Source organism: Anomaloglossus baeobatrachus, chromosome 12 (assembly GCF_048569485.1).
Source record: "Anomaloglossus baeobatrachus isolate aAnoBae1 chromosome 12, aAnoBae1.hap1, whole genome shotgun sequence".
NCBI classification, from domain to species: Eukaryota; Metazoa; Chordata; class Amphibia; order Anura; family Aromobatidae; genus Anomaloglossus; species Anomaloglossus baeobatrachus.
Window position 1 is genome coordinate 141,792,981 of NC_134364.1, and position 23,506 is coordinate 141,816,486.

A 23,506-nucleotide genomic window follows, 5' to 3' on the forward strand; every position below is an offset into this window, starting at 1 on the left:
ATCCCGGGGGAGGAGCAGACAGTGGTGATGGTAGCGGTCACACTACTACCCCAGGGGAGGAGCAGTCACTGGCGAGGTCACCATACCACTACTAGCCCAGGGGAGGAGAAGACAGTGGTGATGTCACTGGTCACACTACTACCCCAGGGGAGGAGCAGACAGTGGTGATGTCACTGGTCACACTACTACCCCAGGGGAGGAGCAGACAGTGGTAATGTCACTGGTCACACTACTACCCCAGGGGAGGAGCGGTTACTGGTGAGGTCACCATACCACTACTACCCCAGGGGAGGAGCAGTCACTGGCGAGGTCACCATACCACTACTACCCCAGGGGAGGACCAGACAGTGGTGATTTCACCGGTACCATTACAACCTCAGGGGAGGAGCAGACCGTGGTGATGTCACCAGTCACACTCACCTCTCTGTTATCTGCCACCATCACGAGCTCCACGTACTTCATCTCACTCTCCATCTGCAGATACAAGACATGGTTATACAGAACATTCCATGTGCCTTATCTGCCCTGTAGACCCCTGTACGACACCCCTCTCACCCTGTAGGATGCCTCTGACTGTGTTTGGGCCATATGCTCATCTCCTAGACTGAGCAACACTCGCCCGGCCCTCCCGCTCTCAGACAGATCTTTATCGTCCACCTCGCACAGCGTCTGCTGTCGTTTCCAGATGTGCCGCACTATGTGTTTATACAGGGGGTCGCCCAGAACTGGCTCAATGCTGAACCTCTGCCCTTCTACTGGAATGACTGTCCCCCTGGAGAGACATCCAGATTATCACAAAGACAACTACTTCTATCGTCCTGAAATATCCAGCTATGATGGCTTGTTCCATACCTGAGGCCGGAGCATAGGCTGAAGCTGCTCCAGGGGCCCCGGCCTCCCACCGGCCTCCCGTGGTAAAAGCAGCTCCCCTGCAAGAAGAGGAGAGGAATCATCCAAGATATAGGGATTGCGCACCAAGCATCTCACAGCCCCTCCATCACACATAGTGCAGCCCCCAACAGCCCAGCTCTGGTTGCTAGGATGACAAGTTGGGCTCAGGTTACATGTCGCCCACTTGGATTACCGATCCAGCCCTCAGTGGCCATATCACACCAAGGCCAAGAGCTTGGGGTGTGATGTGTGAGCCCTCACCTGCGGCAGCGGCCTCCGCTCCGTCACACCTGTCCCATCAGGAAGATAATAGCTGAGAGAGTGAAAGTCGGGGACCAGCTGCCTGTAAGAGAGGAAGGAGTTAATGAGGAGCTACATGGGTGGTGGTTACTGTACATTCTTGGCTTAACCCTGGCCTGTGCTGGCGTGCTCAGGGCTTAACTTGTGGGCGGTGTAAGCAGCGCGCTGCGCTCCTGTCACAGAGGAAGAGGTGCAGCGAATTTACTGGCCTCCCTACTGTACATGCGTCCTGGACCTGTGTTGGGTGACGCCTCCTACCCCCCCAGTACTGTGAGTAGGCAACCCGCTGCTGCCCCCCCTGTGCCGTGTACCCCATAGTACTGTTTATATCCCCTCAGTGCTGTGTAACCCGCACCGCCACTTAGTGCTCTCCGCACCACTGCCAGTGCCCCAGCATCTCCTGTGATATTAACGCCCCTCCTGGGATGTGTACACGCCCCCAGCCTCTCCTGGGATGTGTACACGCCCCCAGCCTCTCTTGGGATGTGTACACGCCCCCAGCCTCTCTTGGGATGTGTACACGCCCCCAGCCTCTCTTGGGATGTGTACACGCCCCCAGCCTCTCTTGGGATGTGTACACGCCCCCAGCCTCTCTTGGGATGTGTACACGCCCCCAGCCTCTCTTGGGATGTGTACACGCCCCCAGCCTCTCTTGGGATGTGTACACGCCCCCAGCCTCTCTTGGGATGTGTACACGCCCCCAGCCTCTCTTGGGATGTGTACACGCCCCCAGCCTCTCTTGGGATGTGTACACGCCCCCAGCCTCTCTTGGGATGTGTACACGCCCCCAGCCTCTCTTGGGATGTGTACACGCCCCCAGCCTCTCTTGGGATGTGTACACGCCCCCAGCCTCTCTTGGGATGTGTACACGCCCCCAGCCTCTCTTGGGATGTGTACACGCCCCCAGCCTCTCTTGGGATGTGTACACGCCCCCAGCCTCTCTTGGGATGTGTACACGCCCCCAGCCTCTCTTGGGATGTGTACACGCCCCCAGCCTCTCTTGGGATGTGTACACGCCCCCAGCCTCTCTTGGGATGTGTACACGCCCCCAGCCTCTCTTGGGATGTGTACACGCCCCCAGCCTCTCCTGGGATGTGTACACGCCCCCAGCCTCTCCTGGGATGTGTACACGGCCCCAGCGTCTCCTGGGATATGTACACGGCCCCAGCGTCTCCTGGGATATGTATATGCCCCAGCGTCTCCTGGGATATGTATATGCCCCAGCGTCTCCTGGGATATGTATATGCCCCAGCGTCTCCTGGGATATGTATATGCCCCAGCGTCTCCTGGGATATGTATATGCCCCAGCGTCTCCTGGGATATGTATATGCCCCAGCGTCTCCTGTGATGTATATGCCCCAGCTTCTCCTGACCAAGAAAAACCTGGAAAAGCAGTTGAGAAACAACATATCAATATCACTGAACATTGCAGCGGCACCAAAGAGAAGCCGCTCCAGACACCACATTAGGGGTGAGTAATTTAATTGTTTGACGAAATATAGCAGGGTAGTTTTCAAGTTGATCATTTGGTGCGGCCCCTGAAAGTTGGTAGAAAATGGCCCCCGGCAGTAAAACGGTTCCCCACCCCTGCTATAAGGGGTGCACAGCCCACCTAATAATAATTTACCCTCAGTGCAGCATCTTGTGTGAAAACATAATCAAGGGAGGAGAAAAAGATCACACATAATAGGTGCGCACACCAGTAATAGTAACTTATCCATAGAATCCATTCTAGCGTACAAATGTAAACACCACTTGTTTGAGAGGTGGAAAACTACTGGGCTAACAGAGGACCGATAAATCAGTGCACCCTAGTAGCTGGCAGATGACAATTGCCCTAAATCTAATGCACATGACGGCACTTGACAGCTGCATTCTGCGTTACCTCTTGGCTTCTAATATACCAGGCCTGGTTGGGACTATGCACACCAAGGTTAGGACAAATATTCTTGACCATTCCTTTCTTTTTTGCTAGCGTCAGTAGCTTTCTTATATCTGCATATTATCTCCACATGGGAGACACACCAAATATGTGGAAGAAGGTGCTCTGGTCAGATGAGACCAAAATCGAACTATTTAGGCACAATGCCAAATGATATGTTTGGTGCAAAAGCAACACAGCTCATCACCCTGAACACACCATCCCCACTGTCAAACATGGTGGTGGCAGAATCATGGTTTGGACCTGCTTTTCTTCAGCAGGGACAGGGAAGATGGTTAAAATTGATGGGGAGATGGAGCCAAATACAGGACCATTCTTGAAGAAAACCTGTTGGAGTCTGCAAAAGACCTGAGACTGGGACGGAGATTTGTCTTCCAACAAGACATTGATCCCAAACATAAAGCAAAATCTACAATGGAATGGTTCACAAATAACCGTATCCAGGTGTTAGAATGTCCAAGTCACAGTCCAGACCTGAACCCAATCGAGAATCTGTGGAAAGAGCTGAAAACTGCTGTTCACAAACGCCTCCATCCAACCTCACTCAGCTTCAGCTGTTTACAAAGAATGGGCGAGAATTTCATCTCTCCATGTGCAAAACTGATAAACACATCCCCCAAGAGACTGCAGCTGTAATCGCAGCAAAAAGGGGGCGCTACAAAGTGGTAACTTACAGGGGTGAATAATATTGCACCCACAATTTTCAGTTTATTATTTTGTATAAAAGTTTAAAATAAGCAATAAATTTCCTTCCTCTTCACAATTGTCACTTGTTGTTGATTCTTCACCAGAACATTCACATTTTATCTTTCTGTTTGAAGCCTGAAATGTGGGAAAAGGTTGAAAAATTCAAGGGGCTGAATACTTTCGCAAGGCTCTGTAGTCAGGAGTACAACACTACCATCTTGTAGGGGTCGTCTTTTGTAATTATTCTGATTTTAAAATGGTTTTATTGTGTGGTTTGTGTTTTCTATGGATCCAATAAAATGTTGTCCATTGTAATTTACCATCAGTGGTGTGCGCCTCTATTGTGTGCGATCTTTATCTCCTGCCCTGGCTTGAAAACATCTGCGACCAAAAAGTGCCCTGATTCTCCGCACCTACAGGGTCAAGGTCTAGGAAGACGCTAATACAACCCTCGTTTCCAAATTATAATGCCGCAACGCTCCCGGACTCCTACGCAACTTGCACCAGACTGATCACAGCCCTCAGCTGTGAGGGGCATTAGGACATGTTACGTCAGCAGGGAAGGGGCACTATGGCCATGTGCCCACGGGAGCTTTTTGCTGCGGAGTTTGCCGCGGATTTTTCTGGATTTTCCAGATAAATCCGCAGGTTCTAGCATGTACAGGCACTCCTCATGTTACCCTATGGGACATGGGGAGTGTCTGTGTCCACGCTGCGGAAAGTGCGGCATCTCCTGCGGAGATCCCTCAGCCGCACCTAACTGCATGTCAATTATTCATGTGGATTTACCTGCGGAGATCCCGGCCCTCCGCTATGGAGATAGAGGCCGGGACGTCCGCAGGTAAATCGCGTGAAACTCCGCATGTTTCCCGCAGCTATTCCGCTGGAAATGGATGCCGGCGGGCAGCTGCGGGAAACATGCGGCCGTACCTGCGAATATATCCACAGGTACGAGCGCCCGTGGGCACATGGCCTATGGCTGACAGCACAGAATCTGTCCTCCAGTAGCATTTTCTCGGCTTCCTATGGGCAGGGTCTTCATGCGCTGTCCTGACGACCGTCTCAGAAGGCGAGAAGAACAAATACAACCATCGGGACATATTGTAAGTATAATGCCCCTCATTGGGTCAGGAATTCCGCCATCCAGAGCAGTCCTCAGCGGCCAACCTACACCTAAGACCTGAGCCAAATATTCCGCAAATCCCCCAGACACTCCCCCCACCGTCCCCCTATGTTCCCAGAAATGTCCTCCCTCCATATTTCCAGACACTCCCCCCGCCCCCCCATGTCCCAGCTCCATATTCCCAGACACTTTTCCCTCCGTCCCCCAATATCTCCAGACACTCCCCCCACCCCCCCATGTCCCAACTCCATATTCCCAGACACTTTTCCCTCCGTCCCCCAATATCTCCAGACACTCCCCCCACCCCCCCCATGTCCCAGCTCCATATTCCCAGACACTTTTCCCTCCGTCCCCCAATATCTCCAGACACTCCCCCACCCCCCCATGTCCCAACTCCATATTCCCAGACACTTTTCCCTCCGTCCCCCAATATCTCCAGACACTCCCCCCACCCCCCCATGTCCCAACTCCATATTCCCAGACACTTTTCCCTCCGTCCCCCAATATCTCCAGACACTCCCCCCGCCCCCTTATGTCCCAACTCCATATGCCCAGACACTTTTCCCTCCGTCCCCCAATATCTCCAGACACTCCCCTCACCGTCCCCCCATGTTCCCAGAAATGTCCTCCCTCCATATTTCCAGACACTCCCCCCCGCACCCCCATGTCCCAACTCCATATTCCCAGACACTTTTCCCTCCGTCCCCCAATATCTCCAGACACTCCCCCCACCCCCCCATGTCCCAACTCCATATTCCCAGACACTTTTCCCTCCGTCCCCCAATATCTCCAGACACTCCCCCCGCCCCCTTATGTCCCAACTCCATATTCCCAGACACTTTTCCCTCCGTCCCCCAATATCTCCAGACACTCCCCCCACCCCCCCATGTCCCAACTCCATATTCCCAGACACTTTTCCCTCCGTCCCCCAATATCTCCAGACACTCCCCTCTGTTATGTCCTGCCTCCATATGCCCAGACACCCTTCCTTCCCCCCAGACATGGCCTCCCCCAATATCTCCAGACACTCCCCTCTGTTATGTCCTGCCTCCATATGCCCAGACACCCCTCCTTCCCCCCAGACATGGCCTCCCTCAATATCTGAAGACATTGCCCGTCACCCCAAGCACATCCCCGATCCGTATCCCAGGACACTCGCCCCTCTGTCCCCCTAAACACATCCCCTGTCCATATTCCCAGAAAGGTTCCCCCTCCATATCCCCAGAGACATACCCTCTTTGCCTCCCCCCACCATGTCCCCAGACAAGTCCCCTTTGCCCATTCCCCAGTTACCGGTTTCGCTGCAGTTCCAGGAGGACAGAGCTTCCATTTATTTCCATCCTCAGTTGCAGCCAATCAGGAAGAGCCTGAAGGAGATATTACAAAGGTTGACACCAGAGAACAGCAGATGTCACCAACCATATACAGTAGTGTACGGCCCTCCACTGTGCCTGGCTGAGAGGCGGGGGGGTACATTCGGACGTGGTGCGGGTGGGGCGCCTCCCTTCCCCCTTTCTTCTATCATCATTGTTCCAGGGTGCAGGAGGAAGGAAGCCCTCCCTATGAAGTCAGCGGCTACGGACATGTCTGAGAGCAGCGGTCACTGCTGGAGGAAGTGCCTCATTCCTTCCAGGGTAAGCAGGAGAGCGACCCTCGGGAGGGGGCCCAAGGCACACCGCCCCACCGCACCTGCCCTATAATGGCTGCAGAAAGGTGACTCCACGAACCATAAATCCCCCCACAAGAGGTGCCCACCTGAAGAGCGTCATCCAGGGTCAGCGGGCGGCCGGCCAGGCTCAGCTCTGGATACACTTCCCAGGACGAGGTGCGCAGAGACGCAGGGGGCTCCATATCTACAACACAGAGGATGAGCGTTATATGCGGCAGCATCCGGGGGCTGCACCCCTGCAAGATGCCCATTATACAGGGCTCTCTACAGAGACAGACGGCCCCCCACTCTCACATTCACTGGGGAGCACCATTCTCGCCTTTCTGCATCCAGCACTGAACAGGTTACTGATCCGAAGCAAGAACATCATTAGGAGGGGCAGATTGGCTCATTCACAACTGAAGCTGCCGGGGCCAGAACAGGGGCCCACCCAGCCCCCCCCTAAAGTCACATCAATCTGTGCGCCTCACCAGAATACATGACAGCCCCTTACAGCGGACCCCACACCGACAACCGGAAAGAATAAGGGGGCTTCAGCGTGAGAAGAGAATAAACAGCACTCCGACAACCGACACTCCGCTCCAGATGTGCGCCCACACTCCGACAACCGACACTCCGCTCCAGATGTGCGCCCACACTCCGACAACCGACACTCCGCTCCAGATGTGCGCCCACACTCCGACAACCGACACCCCGCTCCAGATGTGCGCCCACACTCCGACAACCGACACCCCGCTCCAGATGGGCGCCCACACTCCGACAACCGACACTCCGCTCCAGATGTGCGCCCACACTCCGACAACCGACACTCCGCTCCAGATGTGCGCCCACACTCCGACAACCGACACCCCGCTCCAGATGGGCGCCCACACTCCGACAACCGACACTCCGCTCCAGATGTGCGCCCACACTCCGACAACCGACACTCCGCTCCAGATGTGCGCCCACACTCCGACAACCGACACTCCGCTCCAGATGTGCGCCCACACTCCGACAACCGACACCCCGCTCCAGATGTGCGCCCACACTCCGACAACCGACACCCCGCTCCAGATGTGCGCCCACACTCCGACAACCATCACTCCGCTCCAGATGGGCGCCCACACTCCGACAACCGACACCCCGCTCCAGATGGGCGCCCACACTCCGACAACCGTCACTCCGCTCCAGATGTGCGCCCACACTCCGACAACCGACACCCCGCTCCAGATGTGCGCCCACACTCCGACAACCGACACTCCGCTCCAGATGTGCGCCCACACTCCGACAACCGACACTCCGCTCCAGATGTGCGCCCACACTCCGACAACCGACACTCCGCTCCAGATGGGCGCCCACACTCCGACAACCGACACCCCGCTCCAGATGGGCGCCCACACTCCGACAACCGTCACTCCGCTCCAGATGTGCGCCCACACTCCGACAACCGACACTCCGCTCCAGATGTGCGCCCACACTCCGACAACCGACACTCCGCTCCAGATGTGCGCCCACACTCCGACAACCGACACTCCGCTCCAGATGTGCGCCCACACTCCGACAACCGACACTCCGCTCCAGATGTGCGCCGACAACCGACACTCCGCTCCAGATGTGCGCCCACACTCCGACAACCGACACTCCGCTCCAGATGTGCGCCCACACTCCGACAACCGACACCCCGCTCCAGATGTGCGCCCACACTCCGACAACCGACACTCCGCTCCAGATGTGCGCCGACAACCGACACTCCGCTCCAGATGTGCGCCCACACTCCGACAACCGACACTCCGCTCCAGATGTGCGCCCACACTCCGACAACCGACACTCCGCTCCAGATGTGCGCCCACACTCCGACAACCGACACCCCGCTCCAGATGTGCGCCCACACTCCGACAACCGACACTCCGCTCCAGATGTGCGCCCACACTCCGACAACCGACACTCCGCTCCAGATGTGCGCCCACACTCCGACAACCGACACCCCGCTCCAGATGTGCGCCCACACTCCGACAACCGACACCCCGCTCCAGATGTGCGCCCACACTCCGACAACCGACACTCCGCTCCAGATGTGCGCCCACACTCCGACAACCGACACTCCGCTCCAGATGTGCGCCCACACTCCGACACCCCGCTCCAGATGTGCGCCCACACTCCGACAACCAACACTCCGCTCCAGATGTGCGCCCACACTCCGACAACCGACACTCCGCTCCAGATGTGCGCCCACACTCCGACACCCCGCTCCAGATGTGCGCCCACACTCCGACAACCGACACTCCACTCCAGATGTGCGCCCACACTCCGACAACCGACACTCCGCTCCAAACATCACACACACACAGTGACAGATCTCCCGACATCACACACACACACAGTGACAGATCTCCCGACATCACACACACACAGTGACAGATCCCCCGACATCACACACACACACACACACACACACACACACACACACACACACACACACACAGTGACAGATCCCCCGACATCACACACACACACACAGTGACAGATCCCCCGACATCACACACACACACACAGTGACAGATCCCCCGACATCACACACACACAGTGACAGATCTCCCGACATCACACACACACACACACACAGTGACAGATCTCCCGACATCACACACACACAGTGACAGATCCCCCGACATCACACACACACAGTGACAGATCCCCCGACATCACACACACACAGTGACAGATCCCCCGACATCACACACACACACAGTGACAGATCCCCCGACATCACACACACACACACACACACAGTGACAGATCCCCCGACATCACACACACACAGTGACAGATCTCCCGACATCACACACACAGTGACAGATCCCCCGACATCACACACACACAGTGACAGATCCCCCGACATCACACACACACAGTGACAGATCCCCCGACATCACACACACACAGTGACAGATCCCCCGACATCACACACACACACACACAGTGACAGATCTCCTGACATCACACACACACACAGTGACAGATCTCCTGACATCACACACACACAGTGACAGATCCCCCGACATCACACACACACACACACACACACAGTGACAGATCCCCCGACATCACACACACACAGTGACAGATCCCCCGACATCACACACACACAGTGACAGATCTCCCGACATCACACACACACACACACAGTGACAGATCCCCCGACATCACACACACACAGTGACAGATCCCCCGACATCACACACACACACAGTGACAGATCCCCCGACATCACACACACACACACACACACAGTGACAGATCTCCTGACATCACACACACACACAGTGACAGATCTCCTGACATCACACACACACAGTGACAGATCCCCCGACATCACACACACACACACACACACAGTGACAGATCCCCCGACATCACACACACACAGTGACAGATCTCCCGACATCACACACACAGTGACAGATCCCCCGACATCACACACACACACACACACACACACACACACACACACACACACACACACACACACACACACTGACAGATCCCCCGACATCACACACACACAGTGACAGATCCCCCGACATCACACACACACAGTGACAGATCTCCCGACATCACACACACACACACACAGTGACAGATCCCCCGACATCACACACACACAGTGACAGATCCCCCGACATCACACACACACAGTGACAGATCCCCCGACATCACACACACACACAGTGACAGATCTCCTGACATCACACACACACACAGTGACAGATCTCCTGACATCACACACACACAGTGACAGATCTCCTGACATCACACACACACAGTGACAGATCCCCCGACATCACACACACACAGTGACAGATCCCCCGACATCACACACACACAGTGACAGATCCCCCGACATCACACACACAGTGACAGATCTCCTGACATCACACACACAGTGACAGATCTCCTGACATCACACACACACACACACAGTGACAGATCTCCTGACATCACACACACACACAGTGACAGATCTCCTGACATCACACACACACACAGTGACAGATCTCCTGACATCACACACACACAGTGACAGATCCCCCGACATCACACACACACACACACACACAGTGACAGATCCCCCGACATCACACACACACACAGTGACAGATCCCCCGACATCACACACACACAGTGACAGATCTCCTGACATCACACACACACACACACACACACAGTGACAGATCCCCCGACATCTCACACACACAGTGACAGATCCCCCGACATCACACACACACAGTGACAGATCTCCTGACATCACACACACACAGTGACAGATCCCCCGACATCACACACACACAGTGACAGATCTCCTGACATCACACACACACACAGTGACAGATCCCCCGACATCACACACACACACACAGTGACAGATCCCCCGACATCACACACACACAGTGACAGATCTCCCGACATCACACACACACAGTGACAGATCTCCCGACATCACACACACACAGTGACAGATCCCCCGACATCACACACACACAGTGACAGATCTCCCGACATCACACACACACAGTGACAGATCTCCCGACATCACACACACACAGTGACAGATCCCCCGACATCACACACACACACACACACACACACACACACACACACAGTGACAGATCCCCCGACATCACACACACACACACACACACACAGTGACAGATCCCCCGACATCACACACACACAGTGACAGATCTCCTGACATCACACACACACACAGTGACAGATCTCCCGACATCACACACACACACAGTGACAGATCCCCCGACATCACACACACACAGTGACAGATCTCCCGACATCACACACACACAGTGACAGATCCCCCGACATCACACACACACAGTGACAGATCTCCCGACATCACACACACACACAGTGACAGATCCCCCGACATCACACACACACACAGTGACAGATCTCCCGACATCACACACACACAGTGACAGATCCCCCGACATCACACACACACAGTGACAGATCCCCCGACATCACACACACACAGTGACAGATCCCCCGACATCACACACACACAGTGACAGATCCCCCGACATCACACACACACAGTGACAGATCTCCCGACATCACACACACACAGTGACAGATCCCCCGACATCACACACACACACAGTGACAGATCTCCCGACATCACACACACACAGTGACAGATCTCCCGACATCACACACACACAGTGACAGATCCCCCGACATCACACACACACAGTGACAGATCTCCTGACATCACACACACACACAGTGACAGATCCCCCGACATCACACACACACAGTGACAGATCTCCCGACATCACACACACACACAGTGACAGATCCCCCGACATCACACACACACAGTGACAGATCCCCCGACATCACACACACACACACACACACACACACACACAGTGACAGATCCCCCGACATCACACACACACACACACACACACACAGTGACAGATCCCCCGACATCACACACACACAGTGACAGATCTCCTGACATCACACACACACACAGTGACAGATCTCCCGACATCACACACACACATACAGTGACAGATCCCCCGACATCACACACACACACAGTGACAGATCCCCCGACATCACACACACACAGTGACAGATCCCCCGACATCACACACACACACACACACACACAGTGACAGATCTCCTGACATCACACACACACACAGTGACAGATCTCCCGACATCTCACACACACATACAGTGACAGATCCCCCGACATCACACACACACACAGTGACAGATCCCCCGACATCACACACACACAGTGACAGATCCCCCGACATCACACACACACACACACACACAGTGACAGATCTCCTGACATCACACACACACAGTGACAGATCTCCCGACATCTCACACACACACACACACACACACACACACACACACAGTGACAGATCCCCCGACATCACACACACACACACACACACACACAGTGACAGATCCCCCGACATCACACACACACAGTGACAGATCTCCTGACATCACACACACACACAGTGACAGATCTCCCGACATCACACACACACAGTGACAGATCCCCCGACATCACACACACACACACACACACACACACACACACACACAGTGACAGATCCCCCGACATCACACACACACACACACACAGTGACAGATCCCCCGACATCACACACACACAGTGACAGATCTCCTGACATCACACACACACACAGTGACAGATCTCCCGACATCACACACACACATACAGTGACAGATCCCCCGACATCACACACACACACAGTGACAGATCCCCCGACATCACACACACACAGTGACAGATCCCCCGACATCACACACACACACACACACACACAGTGACAGATCTCCTGACATCACACACACACACAGTGACAGATCTCCCGACATCTCACACACACATACAGTGACAGATCCCCCGACATCACACACACACACAGTGACAGATCCCCCGACATCACACACACACAGTGACAGATCCCCCGACATCACACACACACAGTGACAGATCTCCTGACATCACACACACACACAGTGACAGATCTCCCGACATCACACACACACACAGTGACAGATCCCCCGACATCACACACACACAGTGACAGATCCCCCGACATCACACACACACACAGTGACAGATCTCCCGACATCTCACACACACATACAGTGACAGATCCCCCGACATCACACACACACACAGTGACAGATCCCCCGACATCACACACACACAGTGACAGATCCCCCGACATCACACACACACACACACACACAGTGACAGATCTCCTGACATCACACACACACAGTGACAGATCTCCTGACATCACACACATACAGTGACAGATCCCCCGACATCACACACACACACAGTGACAGATCTCCCGACATCACACACACACACAGTGACAGATCCCCCGACATCACACACACACAGTGACAGATCCCCCGACATCACACACACACAGTGACAGATCTCCTGACATCACACACACACACAGTGACAGATCTCCCGACATCACACACACACACAGTGACAGATCCCCCGACATCACACACACACAGTGACAGATCCCCCGACATCACACACACACAGTGACAGATCTCCTGACATCACACACACACACAGTGACAGATCTCCCGACATCTCACACACACACAGTGACAGATCCCCCGACATCACACACACACATACAGTGACAGATCCCCCGACATCACACACACACATACAGTGACAGATCCCCCGACATCACACACACAGTGACAGATCTCCCGACATCACACACACACAGTGACAGATCTCCTGACATCACACACACACACAGTGACAGATCTCCCGACATCTCACACACACAGTGACAGATCTCCCGACATCACACACACACAGTGACAGATCTCCCGACATCACACACACACAGTGACAGATCTCCCGACATCTCACACACACACACAGTGACAGATCCCCCGACATCACACACACACAGTGACAGATCCCCCGACATCACACACACACAGTGACAGATCTCCCGACATCTCACACACACAGTGACAGATCTCCCGACATCACACACACACAGTGACAGATCTCCCGACATCACACACACACAGTGACAGATCCCCCGACATCACACACACAGTGACAGATCTCCCGACATCACACACACACAGTGACAGATCTCCCGACATCACACACACACAGTGACAGATCTCCCGACATCACACACACACAGTGACAGATCCCCCGACATCACACACACAGTGACAGATCTCCCGACATCACACACACACAGTGACAGATCTCCTGACATCACACACACACACAGTGACAGATCCCCCGACATCTCACACACACAGTGACAGATCTCCCGACATCACACACACACAGTGACAGATCTCCCGACATCACACACACACAGTGACAGATCTCCCGACATCTCACACACACACACAGTGACAGATCCCCCGACATCACACACACACACACTAACTCAAACGCAGTCCGGGCCTCTATCCCTCACCCATCGGCTTCCTCAGACTCCAGCCCGGGTGTCCCGCCGTCAGCCCGCAGAGCAGCAGCCACAGCCTTGCCCGCATCCTCCGCTGTCCGCGACCCGGCAATAGTGATGGGTAGCTCCTGAACGAGCCGGCTCTTCATAGTGAATCATATGTGTCGGCTCCTGGCAGGGAGGAGCCAATTGAAATGTAAACGGCTCTTTGCCAGTTCCCTTCCACAGTCAGTCCCCTCTTGCCCCGCCCCTCCCCTCTTGCCCCGCCCCTCTCGGCCCCTCCCTCTCGGCAGTAGTCACTCGCTCCTCCTGCTGCCGCACATAGCACTGACTCACAGCCCCGCCCCCCTCCAATCTGTGACAAGCAAGCAGCAGTCAGGCAGTCAGGCACTTTATTAAAGGAACACTGACCTCTGGATTTAGCCTGATTCTAGAGCTTGTAAATCCTCGCTGAGCGAGGGAGAAACAGCGGATGGAAATGTGCGTCCCTTGTTCTCCCATTCACTTGAATGGAAGAGAACAAATGATCCGCGCTGCTGGATTGAGCATCACTGGATCGCAGGCTCGGGGGCTGCATCCGCTGTGTAAATGCACCATTAGCTAGTGCAGCTTGGAATGGTTCTGTTGTTTCTGGTGAATAACCTCCAGCAGCCCCTGTTACATGATAGCAGTGCCAATCTGAGGGACCAACTTCATGCACAGAACTAGTCCTATACAAGGCAGTGCAGCCTCTCACATCACATCCGATTTTGCATACAATTGCCAGTAGTGTTCAGCTCATTGAATTGCACTTGTTTGATTTCTGCACTTTTTTTTTATCAAACATTGTGTTTGTTAAAGTTTTTACAGCAAATAATATAAAATCTGGTTATTCTGGAAACTATTCTGTTTTATGTCATAAATTGGCACATGTGTAGATTTTTACTAAAAGGTACAATCATGGGGTAAAACATACCAGAATTGGGCTTCAAATTTAAAGCCAAAGGTAATAGGAAATGAAGAGCCGTTTTCGGAGCCAAAAGAGCCGGCTCACCAAAAAATCACATTTTACCCATCACTACCCGGCAAAAGTGAAGCCGCCAGGCCGGGGCAAGGGGAGGAGCAAAGGATGATGCAGAGCTACACTGAGGGGAGGAGCCAAGGGAGGCGGGAAAAGCTGAGGCGTGAGGAGAGGGCAGGACGATGTATACAGGACAGGAGGGGTGAGGAGAGGACAGGACGGTGTATACAGGACAGGAGGGGTGAGGAGAGGGCAGGACGATGTATACAGGACAGGAGGGGTGAGGAGAGGACAGGACGGTGTATACAGGACAGGAGGGGTGAGGAGAGGGCAGGACGGTGTATACAGAACAGGAGGGGTGAGGAGAGGACAGGACGGTGTATACAGAACAGGAGGGGTGAGGAGAGGACAGGACGGTGTATACAGGACAGGAGGGGTGAGGAGAGGGCAGGACGGTGTATACAGAACAGGAGGGGAGAGGAGAGGACAGGACGGTGTATACAGGACAGGAGGGGTGAGGAAACGACAGGACGGTGTATACAGGACAGGAGGGGTGAGGAGAGGACAGGACGGTGTATACAGAACAGGAGGGGTGAGGAGAGGGCAGGACGGTGTATACAGAACAGGAGGGGAGAGGAGAGGGCAGGACGGTGTATACAGAACAGAAGGGGTGAGGAGAGGGCAGGACGGTGTATACAGAACAGGAGGGGAGAGGAGAGGACAGGACGGTGTATACAGAACAGAAGGGGTGAGGAGAGGGCAGGACGGTGTATACAGAACAGGAGGGGAGAGGACAGGACAGGACGGTGTATACAGGACAGGAGGGGTGAGGAGAGGACAGGACTGTGTATACAGAACAGGAGGGGTGAGGAGAGGACAGGACGGTGTATACAGAACAGGAGGGGTGAGGAGAGGACAGGACGGTGTATACAGGACAGGAGGGGTGAGGAGAGGGCAGGACGGTGTATACAGAACAGGAGGGGTGAGGAGAGGACAGGACGGTGTATACAGAACAGGAGGGGTGAGGAAACGACAGGACGGTGTATACAGGACAGGAGGGGTGAGGAGAGGACAGGACGGTGTATACAGAACAGGAGGGGTGAGGAGAGGGCAGGACGGTGTATACAGAACAGGAGGGGAGAGGAGAGGGCAGGACGGTGTATACAGAACAGGAGGGGAGAGGAGAGGGCAGGACGGTGTATACAGGACAGGAGGGGTGAGGAGAGGACAGGACGGTATATACAGGACAGGAGGGGTGAGGAGAGGACAGGACGGTGTATACAGAACAGGAAAGGTGAGGAGAGGACAGGACGGTGTATACAGGACAGGAGGGGTGAGGAGAGGACAGGACGGTGTATACAGAACAGGAGGGGAGAGGAGAGGGCAGGACGGTGTATGCAGAACAGGAGGGGAGAGGAGACGGCAGGACGGTGTATACAGAACAGGAGGGGAGAGGAGAGGGCAGGACGGTGTATACAGGACAGGAGGGGAGAGGAGAGGACAGGACGGTGTATACAGGACAAGTGGAGAGGACAGGACGGTGTATACAGGACAGAAGGGAGAGGACAGGACGGTGTATACAGGACAGGAGGGGAGAGGAGAGGGCAGGACGGTGTATACAGAACAGGAGGGGAGAGGAGAGGGCAGGACGGTGTATACAGGACAGGAGGGGAGAGGAGAGGACAGGACGGTGTATACAGGACAAGTGGAGAGGACAGGACGGTGTATACAGGACAGAAGGGAGAGGACAGGACGGTGTATACAGGACAGGAGGGGAGAGGAGAGGACAGGACGGTGTATACAGGACACGAGGGGTGAGGAGAGGACAGGACGGTGTATACAGGACAGGAGAGGAGAGGACAGGACGGTGTATACAGGACAGGAGAGGAGAGGACAGGACGGTGTATACAGGACAGGAGGGGTGAGGAGAGGACAGGACGGTGTATACAGGACAGGAGGGGTGAGGAGAGGACAGGACGGTGTATACAGGACAGAAGGGAGAGGACAGGACGGTGTATAAAGGACAGAAGTGAGAGGACAGGACGGTGTATACAGGACAGGAGGAGAGGGCAGGACGGTGTATACATGACAGAAGAGGAGAGGACAGGACGGTGTATACAGCACAGAAGAGGACAGGACAGGACAGTGTATACAGGACAGGACGGTGTATACAGGACAGAAGAGGAGAGGACAGGACGGTGTATACAGGAGAGGAGAAGACAGGACGGTGTATACAGGAAAGAAGAGGAGAGGACAGGACGGTGTATACAGGACAGAAGAGTAGAGGACAGGACGGTGTATACAGCACAGAAGAGGAGAGGACAGGACAGGACGGTGTATACAGCACAGAAGAGGACAGGACAGGACAGTGTATACAGGACAGGACGGTGTATACAGGACAGAAGAGGAGAGGACAGGACGGTGTATACAGGAGAGGAGAGGACAGGACGGTGTATACAGGAGAGGAGAGGAGACGACAGGACGGTGTATACAGGACAGGAGGGGTGAGGAGAGGACAGGACGGTGTATACAGGACAGGAGGGGTGAGGAAAGGGCAGGACGGTGTATACAGGACAGGAGGGGTGAGGAAAGGGCAGGACGGTGTATACAGGACAGGAGGGGTGAGGAGAGGGCAGGACGGTGTATACAGGACAGGAGAGGAGAGGACAGGACGGTGTATACAGGACAGGAGGGGAGAGGAGAGGGCAGGACGGTGTATACAGGACAGGAGGGGTGAGGAGAGGGCAGGACGGTGTATACAGGACAGGAGGGGTGAGGAGAGGGCAGGACGGTGTATACAGAACAGGAGGGGTGAGGAGAGGACAGGACGGTGTATACAGGACAGGAGGGGTGAGGAGAGGGCAGGACGGTGTATACAGGACAGGAGGGGAGAGGAGAGGACAGGACGGTGTATACAAGAGAGGAGAGGACAGGACGGTGTATACAGGACAGGAGGGGTGAGGAGAGGACAGGACGGTGTATACAGGACAGAAGAGGAGAGGACAGGACGGTGTATACAGGAGAGGAGAAGACAGGACGGTGTATACAGGACAGAAGAGGAGAGGACAGGACCGTGTATACAGGACAGAAGAGGAGAGGACAGGACGGTGTATACAGCACAGAAGAGGAGAGGACAGGACGGTGTATACAGCACAGAAGAGGAGAGGACAGGACAGTGTATACAGGACAGGACGGTGTATACAGGACAGAACAGGAAAGGACAGGACGGTGTATACAGGACAGAAGAGGAGAGGACAGGACGGTGTATACAGGAGAGGAGAGGACAGGACGGTGTATACAGGAGAGGACAGGACGGTGTATACAGGACAGAAGAGGAGAGGACAGGACGGTGTATACAGGACAAGTGGAGAGGACAGGACGGTGTATACAGGACAGGACGGTGTATACAGGAGGGGTGAGGAGAGGGCAGGACGGTGTATACAGGACAGGAGGGGTGAGGAGAGGGCAGGACGGTGTATACAGCAGAGGACAGGACGGTGTATACAGCACAGAAGAGGAGAGGACAGAAGAGGAGAGGAGAGGACGGTGTATACAGGACAGAAGAGGAGAGGAGAAGACGGTGTATACAGGAGAGGAGAGGACGGTGTATACAGGACAGAAGAGGAGGAGAGGAGAGGACGGTGTATACAGGACAGAAGAGGAGAGGAGAGGACGGTGTATACAGGACAGAAGAGGAGAGGACGGTGTATACAGGACAGGAGAGGAGAGGACGGTGTATACAGGACAGGAGAGGAGAGGACGGTGTATACAGGACAGAAGAGGAGAGGAGAGGAGGGTGTATACAGGACAGAAGAGGAGAGGAGAGGAGGGTGTATACAGGACAGAAGAGGAGAGGAGAGGAGGGTGTATACAGGACAGAAGAGGAGAGGAGGGTGTATACAGGACAGAAGAGGAGAGGAGGGTGTATACAGGACAGAAGAGGAGAGGACGGTGTATACAGGACAGAAGAGGAGAGGAGAGGACGGTGTATACAGGACAGAAGAGGAGAGGAGAGGACGGTGTATACAGGACAGAAGAGGAGAGGACGGTGTATACAGGACAGAAGAGGAGAGGACAGGACGGTGTCTACAGGACAGAAGAGGAGAGGACGGTGTATACAGGACAGAAGAGGAGAGGACAGGACGGTGTATACAGGAGAGGACAGGACGGTGTATACAGGAGAGGAGAGGACAGGACGGTGTATACAGGAGAGGAGAGGACAGGATGGTGTATACAGGACAGGACGGTGTATACAGGACAAGTGGAGAGGACAGGACGGTGTATACAGAACAGGAGGGGTGAGGAGACGACAGGACGGTGTATACAGAACAGGAGGGGTGAGGAGAGGACAGGACGGTGTATACAGGACAGGATGGGTGAGGAAAGGGCAGGACGGTGTATACAGGACAGGAGAGGAGAGGACAGGACGGTGTATACAGGACAGGAGGGGAGAGGAGAGGACAGGACGGTGTATACAGGACAGGAGGGGTGAGGAGAGGGCAGGACGGTGTATACAGAACAGGAGGGGTGAGGAGAGGGCAGGACGGTGTATACAGGACAGGAGGGGTGAGGAGAGGGCAGGACGGTGTATACAGCAGAGGACAGGACGGTGTATACAGCACAGAAGAGGAGAGGACAGAAGAGGAGAGGAGAGGACGGTGTATACAGGACAGAAGAGGAGAGGAGAGGACGGTGTATACAGGACAGAAGAGGAGAGGAGAGGAGGGTGTATACAGGACAGAAGAGGAGAGGAGAGGAGGGTGTATACAGGACAGAAGAGGAGAGGAGGGTGTATACAGGACAGAAGAGGAGAGGACGGTGTATACAGGACAGAAGAGGAGAGGAGAGGACGGTGTATACAGGACAGAAGAGGAGAGGAGAGGACGGTGTATACAGGACAGAAGAGGAGAGGACGGTGTATACAGGACAGAAGAGGAGAGGAGAGGACGGTGTCTACAGGACAGAAGAGGAGAGGACGGTGTATACAGGACAGAAGAGGAGAGGACAGGACGGTGTATACAGGAGAGGACAGGACGGTGTATACAGGAGAGGAGAGGACAGGACGGTGTATACAGGAGAGGAGAGGACAGGACGGTGTATACAGGACAGGAGGGGTGAGGAGAGGGCAGGACGGTGTATACAGGACAGGAGGGGTGAGGAGAGGGCAGGACGGTGTATACAGGACAGGAGGGGAGAGGAGAGGACAGGACGGTGTATACAAGAGAGGAGAGGACAGGACGGTGTATACAGGACAGGAGGGGTGAGGAGAGGACGGTGTATACAGGAGAGGAGAAGACAGGACGGTGTATACAGCACAGAAGAGGAGAGGACAGGACGGTGTATACAGCACAGAAGAGGACAGGACAGTGTATACAGGACAGGACGGTGTATACAGGACAGAACAGGAAAGGACAGGACGGTGTATACAGGACAGGAGGGGAGAGGACAGGACGGTGTATACAGGAGGGGTGAGGAGAGGACAGGGCGGTGTATACAAGACAGGAGGGATGAGGAGAGGGCAGGACGGTGTATACAGGACAGGAGGGGTGAGGAGAGGGCAGGACGGTGTATACAGGAGAGGAGAGGACAGGGCAGGACAGTGTATACAGGACAGGAGGGGTGAGGAGAGGGCAGGACGGTGTATACAGGAGAGGAGAGGACAGGACGGTGTATACAGGACAAGTGGAGAGGACAGGCCGGTGTATACAGGACAGGAGGGGGGAAGAGAGGACAGGACGGTGTATACAGGACAGGAGGGGGGAGGAGAGGACAGGACGGTGTATACAGGACAGGAGGGGGGAGGAGAGGACTGGACGGTGTATACAGGACAGGAGGGGGGGAGGAGAGGACTGGACGGTGTATACAGGACAGGAGGGGGGAGGAGAGGACTGGACGGTGTATACAGGACAGGAGGGGGGAGGAGAGGACTGGACGGTGTGTACAGGACAGGAGGGGAGAGGACAGGACAGGAGGGGTGAGGAGAGGACAGGACGGTGTATACAGGACAGGAGGGGTGAGGAGAGGACAGGACGGTGTATACAGGACAGGAGGGGTGAGGAGAGGACAGGACGGTGTATACAGGACAGGAGGGGTGAGGAGAGGACAGGACGGTGTATACAGGACAGGAGGGGTGAGGAGAGGACTGGACGGTGTATACAGGACAGGAGGGGTGAGGAGAGGACTGGACGGTGTATACAGGACAGAAGAGGAGAGGACGGTATATACAGGACAGAAGAGGAGAGGACGGTGTATACAGGACAGAAGAGGAGAGGAGAGGACGGTGTATACAGGACAGAAGAGGAGAGGAGAGGACGGTGTATACAGGAGAGGACAGGACGGTGTATACAGGAGAGGACAGGACGGTGTATACAGGAGAGGACAGGACAGGACGGTGTATACAGGACAGAAGAGGAGAGGACAGGACGGTGTATACAGGACAAGTGGAGAGGACAGGACGGTGTATACAGGACAGGAGGGGAGAGGACAGGACGGTGTATACAGGAGAGGACAGGGCGGTGTATACAAGACAGGAGGGATGAGGAGAGGGCAGGACGGTGTATACAGGACAGGAGGGGGGGGAAGAGAGGACAGGACGGTGTATACAGGACAGGAGGGGGGGGGGAAGAGAGGACAGGACCGTGTATACAGGACAGGAGGGGGGGAGGAGAGGACAGGACCGTGTATACAGGACAGGAGGGGGGAGGAGAGGACAGGACCGTGTATACAGGACAGGAGGGGGGAGGAGAGGACAGGACCGTGTATACAGGACAGGAGGGGGGAGGAGAGAACAGGACCGTGTATACAGGACAGGAGGGGGGAGGAGAGGACAGGACCGTGTATACAGGACAGGAGGGGGGAGGAGAGGACAGGACCGTGTATACAGGACAGGAGGGGGGAGGAGAGGACAGGACCGTGTATACAGGACAGGAGGGGGGAGGAGAGGACAGGACCGTGTATACAGGACAGGAGGGGGGAGGAGAGGACAGGACCGTGTATACAGGACAGAAGAGGAGAGGACAGGACGGTGTATACAGCACAGAAGAGGACAGGACAGGACAGTGTATACAGGACAGGACGGTGTATACAGGACAGAACAGGAAAGGACAGGACGGTGTATACAGGACAGCAGGGGTGAGGAGAGGGCAGGACGGTGTATACAGGACAGGAGGGGAGAGGAGAGGGCAGGACGGTGTATACAGGACAGGAGGGGAGAGGAGAGGACAGGACGGTGTATACAGGACAGGAGGGGTGAGGAGAGGGCAGGACGGTGTATACAGAACAGGAGGGGTGAGGAGAGGGCAGGACGGTGTATACAGAACAGGAGGGGTGAGGAGAGGGCAGGACGGTGTATACAGGACAGGAGGGGAGAGGAGAGGGCAGGACGGTGTATACAGGACAGGAGGGGTGAGGAGAGGACAGGACGGTGTATACAGGACAGGAGGGGTGAGGAGAGGACAGGACGGTGTATACAGGACAGGAGGGGTGAGGAGAGGACAGGACGGTGTATACAGGACAGGAGGGGTGAGGAGAGGACAGGACGGTGTATACAGGACAGGAGGAGAGAGGAGAGGGCAGGACGGTGTATACAGGACAGAAGGGAGAGGACAGGACGGTGTATACAGGACAGGAGAGGACAGGACGGTGTATACAGGACAGGAGGGGTGAGGAGAGGACAGGACGGTGTATACAGGACAGAAGAGGAGAGGACAGGACGGTGTATACAGGAGAGGAGAAGACAGGACGGTGTATACAGGACAGAAGGAGAGGACAGGACCGTGTATACAGGACAGAAGAGTAGAGGACAGGACGGTGTATACAGCACAGAAGAGGAGAGGACAGGACGGTGTAT

At 55.1% G+C, this 23,506-nt stretch overlaps 1 protein-coding gene across 4 annotated transcripts in view; it reads right to left on the bottom strand.

Annotated features, from left to right (window-relative positions):
• The window catches only part of ADAM15 (ADAM metallopeptidase domain 15), a 47,396-nt gene extending 31,609 nt beyond the window's left edge, over window positions 1-15,787 (bottom strand). For 3 of the 4 annotated variants that reach the window (XM_075330825.1, XM_075330824.1, XM_075330823.1), the window contains exons 1-7: window positions 14,670-14,845; window positions 6,699-6,796; window positions 6,237-6,310; window positions 1,153-1,234; window positions 853-929; window positions 556-772; window positions 421-474 (exon numbers count right to left, since the gene is read on the bottom strand). In XM_075330825.1, the coding sequence (XP_075186940.1) occupies window positions 421-474; window positions 556-772; window positions 853-929; window positions 1,153-1,234; window positions 6,237-6,310; window positions 6,699-6,796; window positions 14,670-14,745 (678 nt within the window). In that variant the 5' untranslated portion in view covers window positions 14,746-14,845. Of the gene's footprint in view, window positions 1-420; window positions 475-555; window positions 773-852; window positions 930-1,152; window positions 1,235-6,236; window positions 6,311-6,698; window positions 6,797-14,669; window positions 14,846-15,716 lie in introns of those variants that run through there. The other variant, XM_075330822.1, reaches the window with a different exon arrangement.
• Between the last annotated feature and the right edge of the window lie 7,719 nt (window positions 15,788-23,506).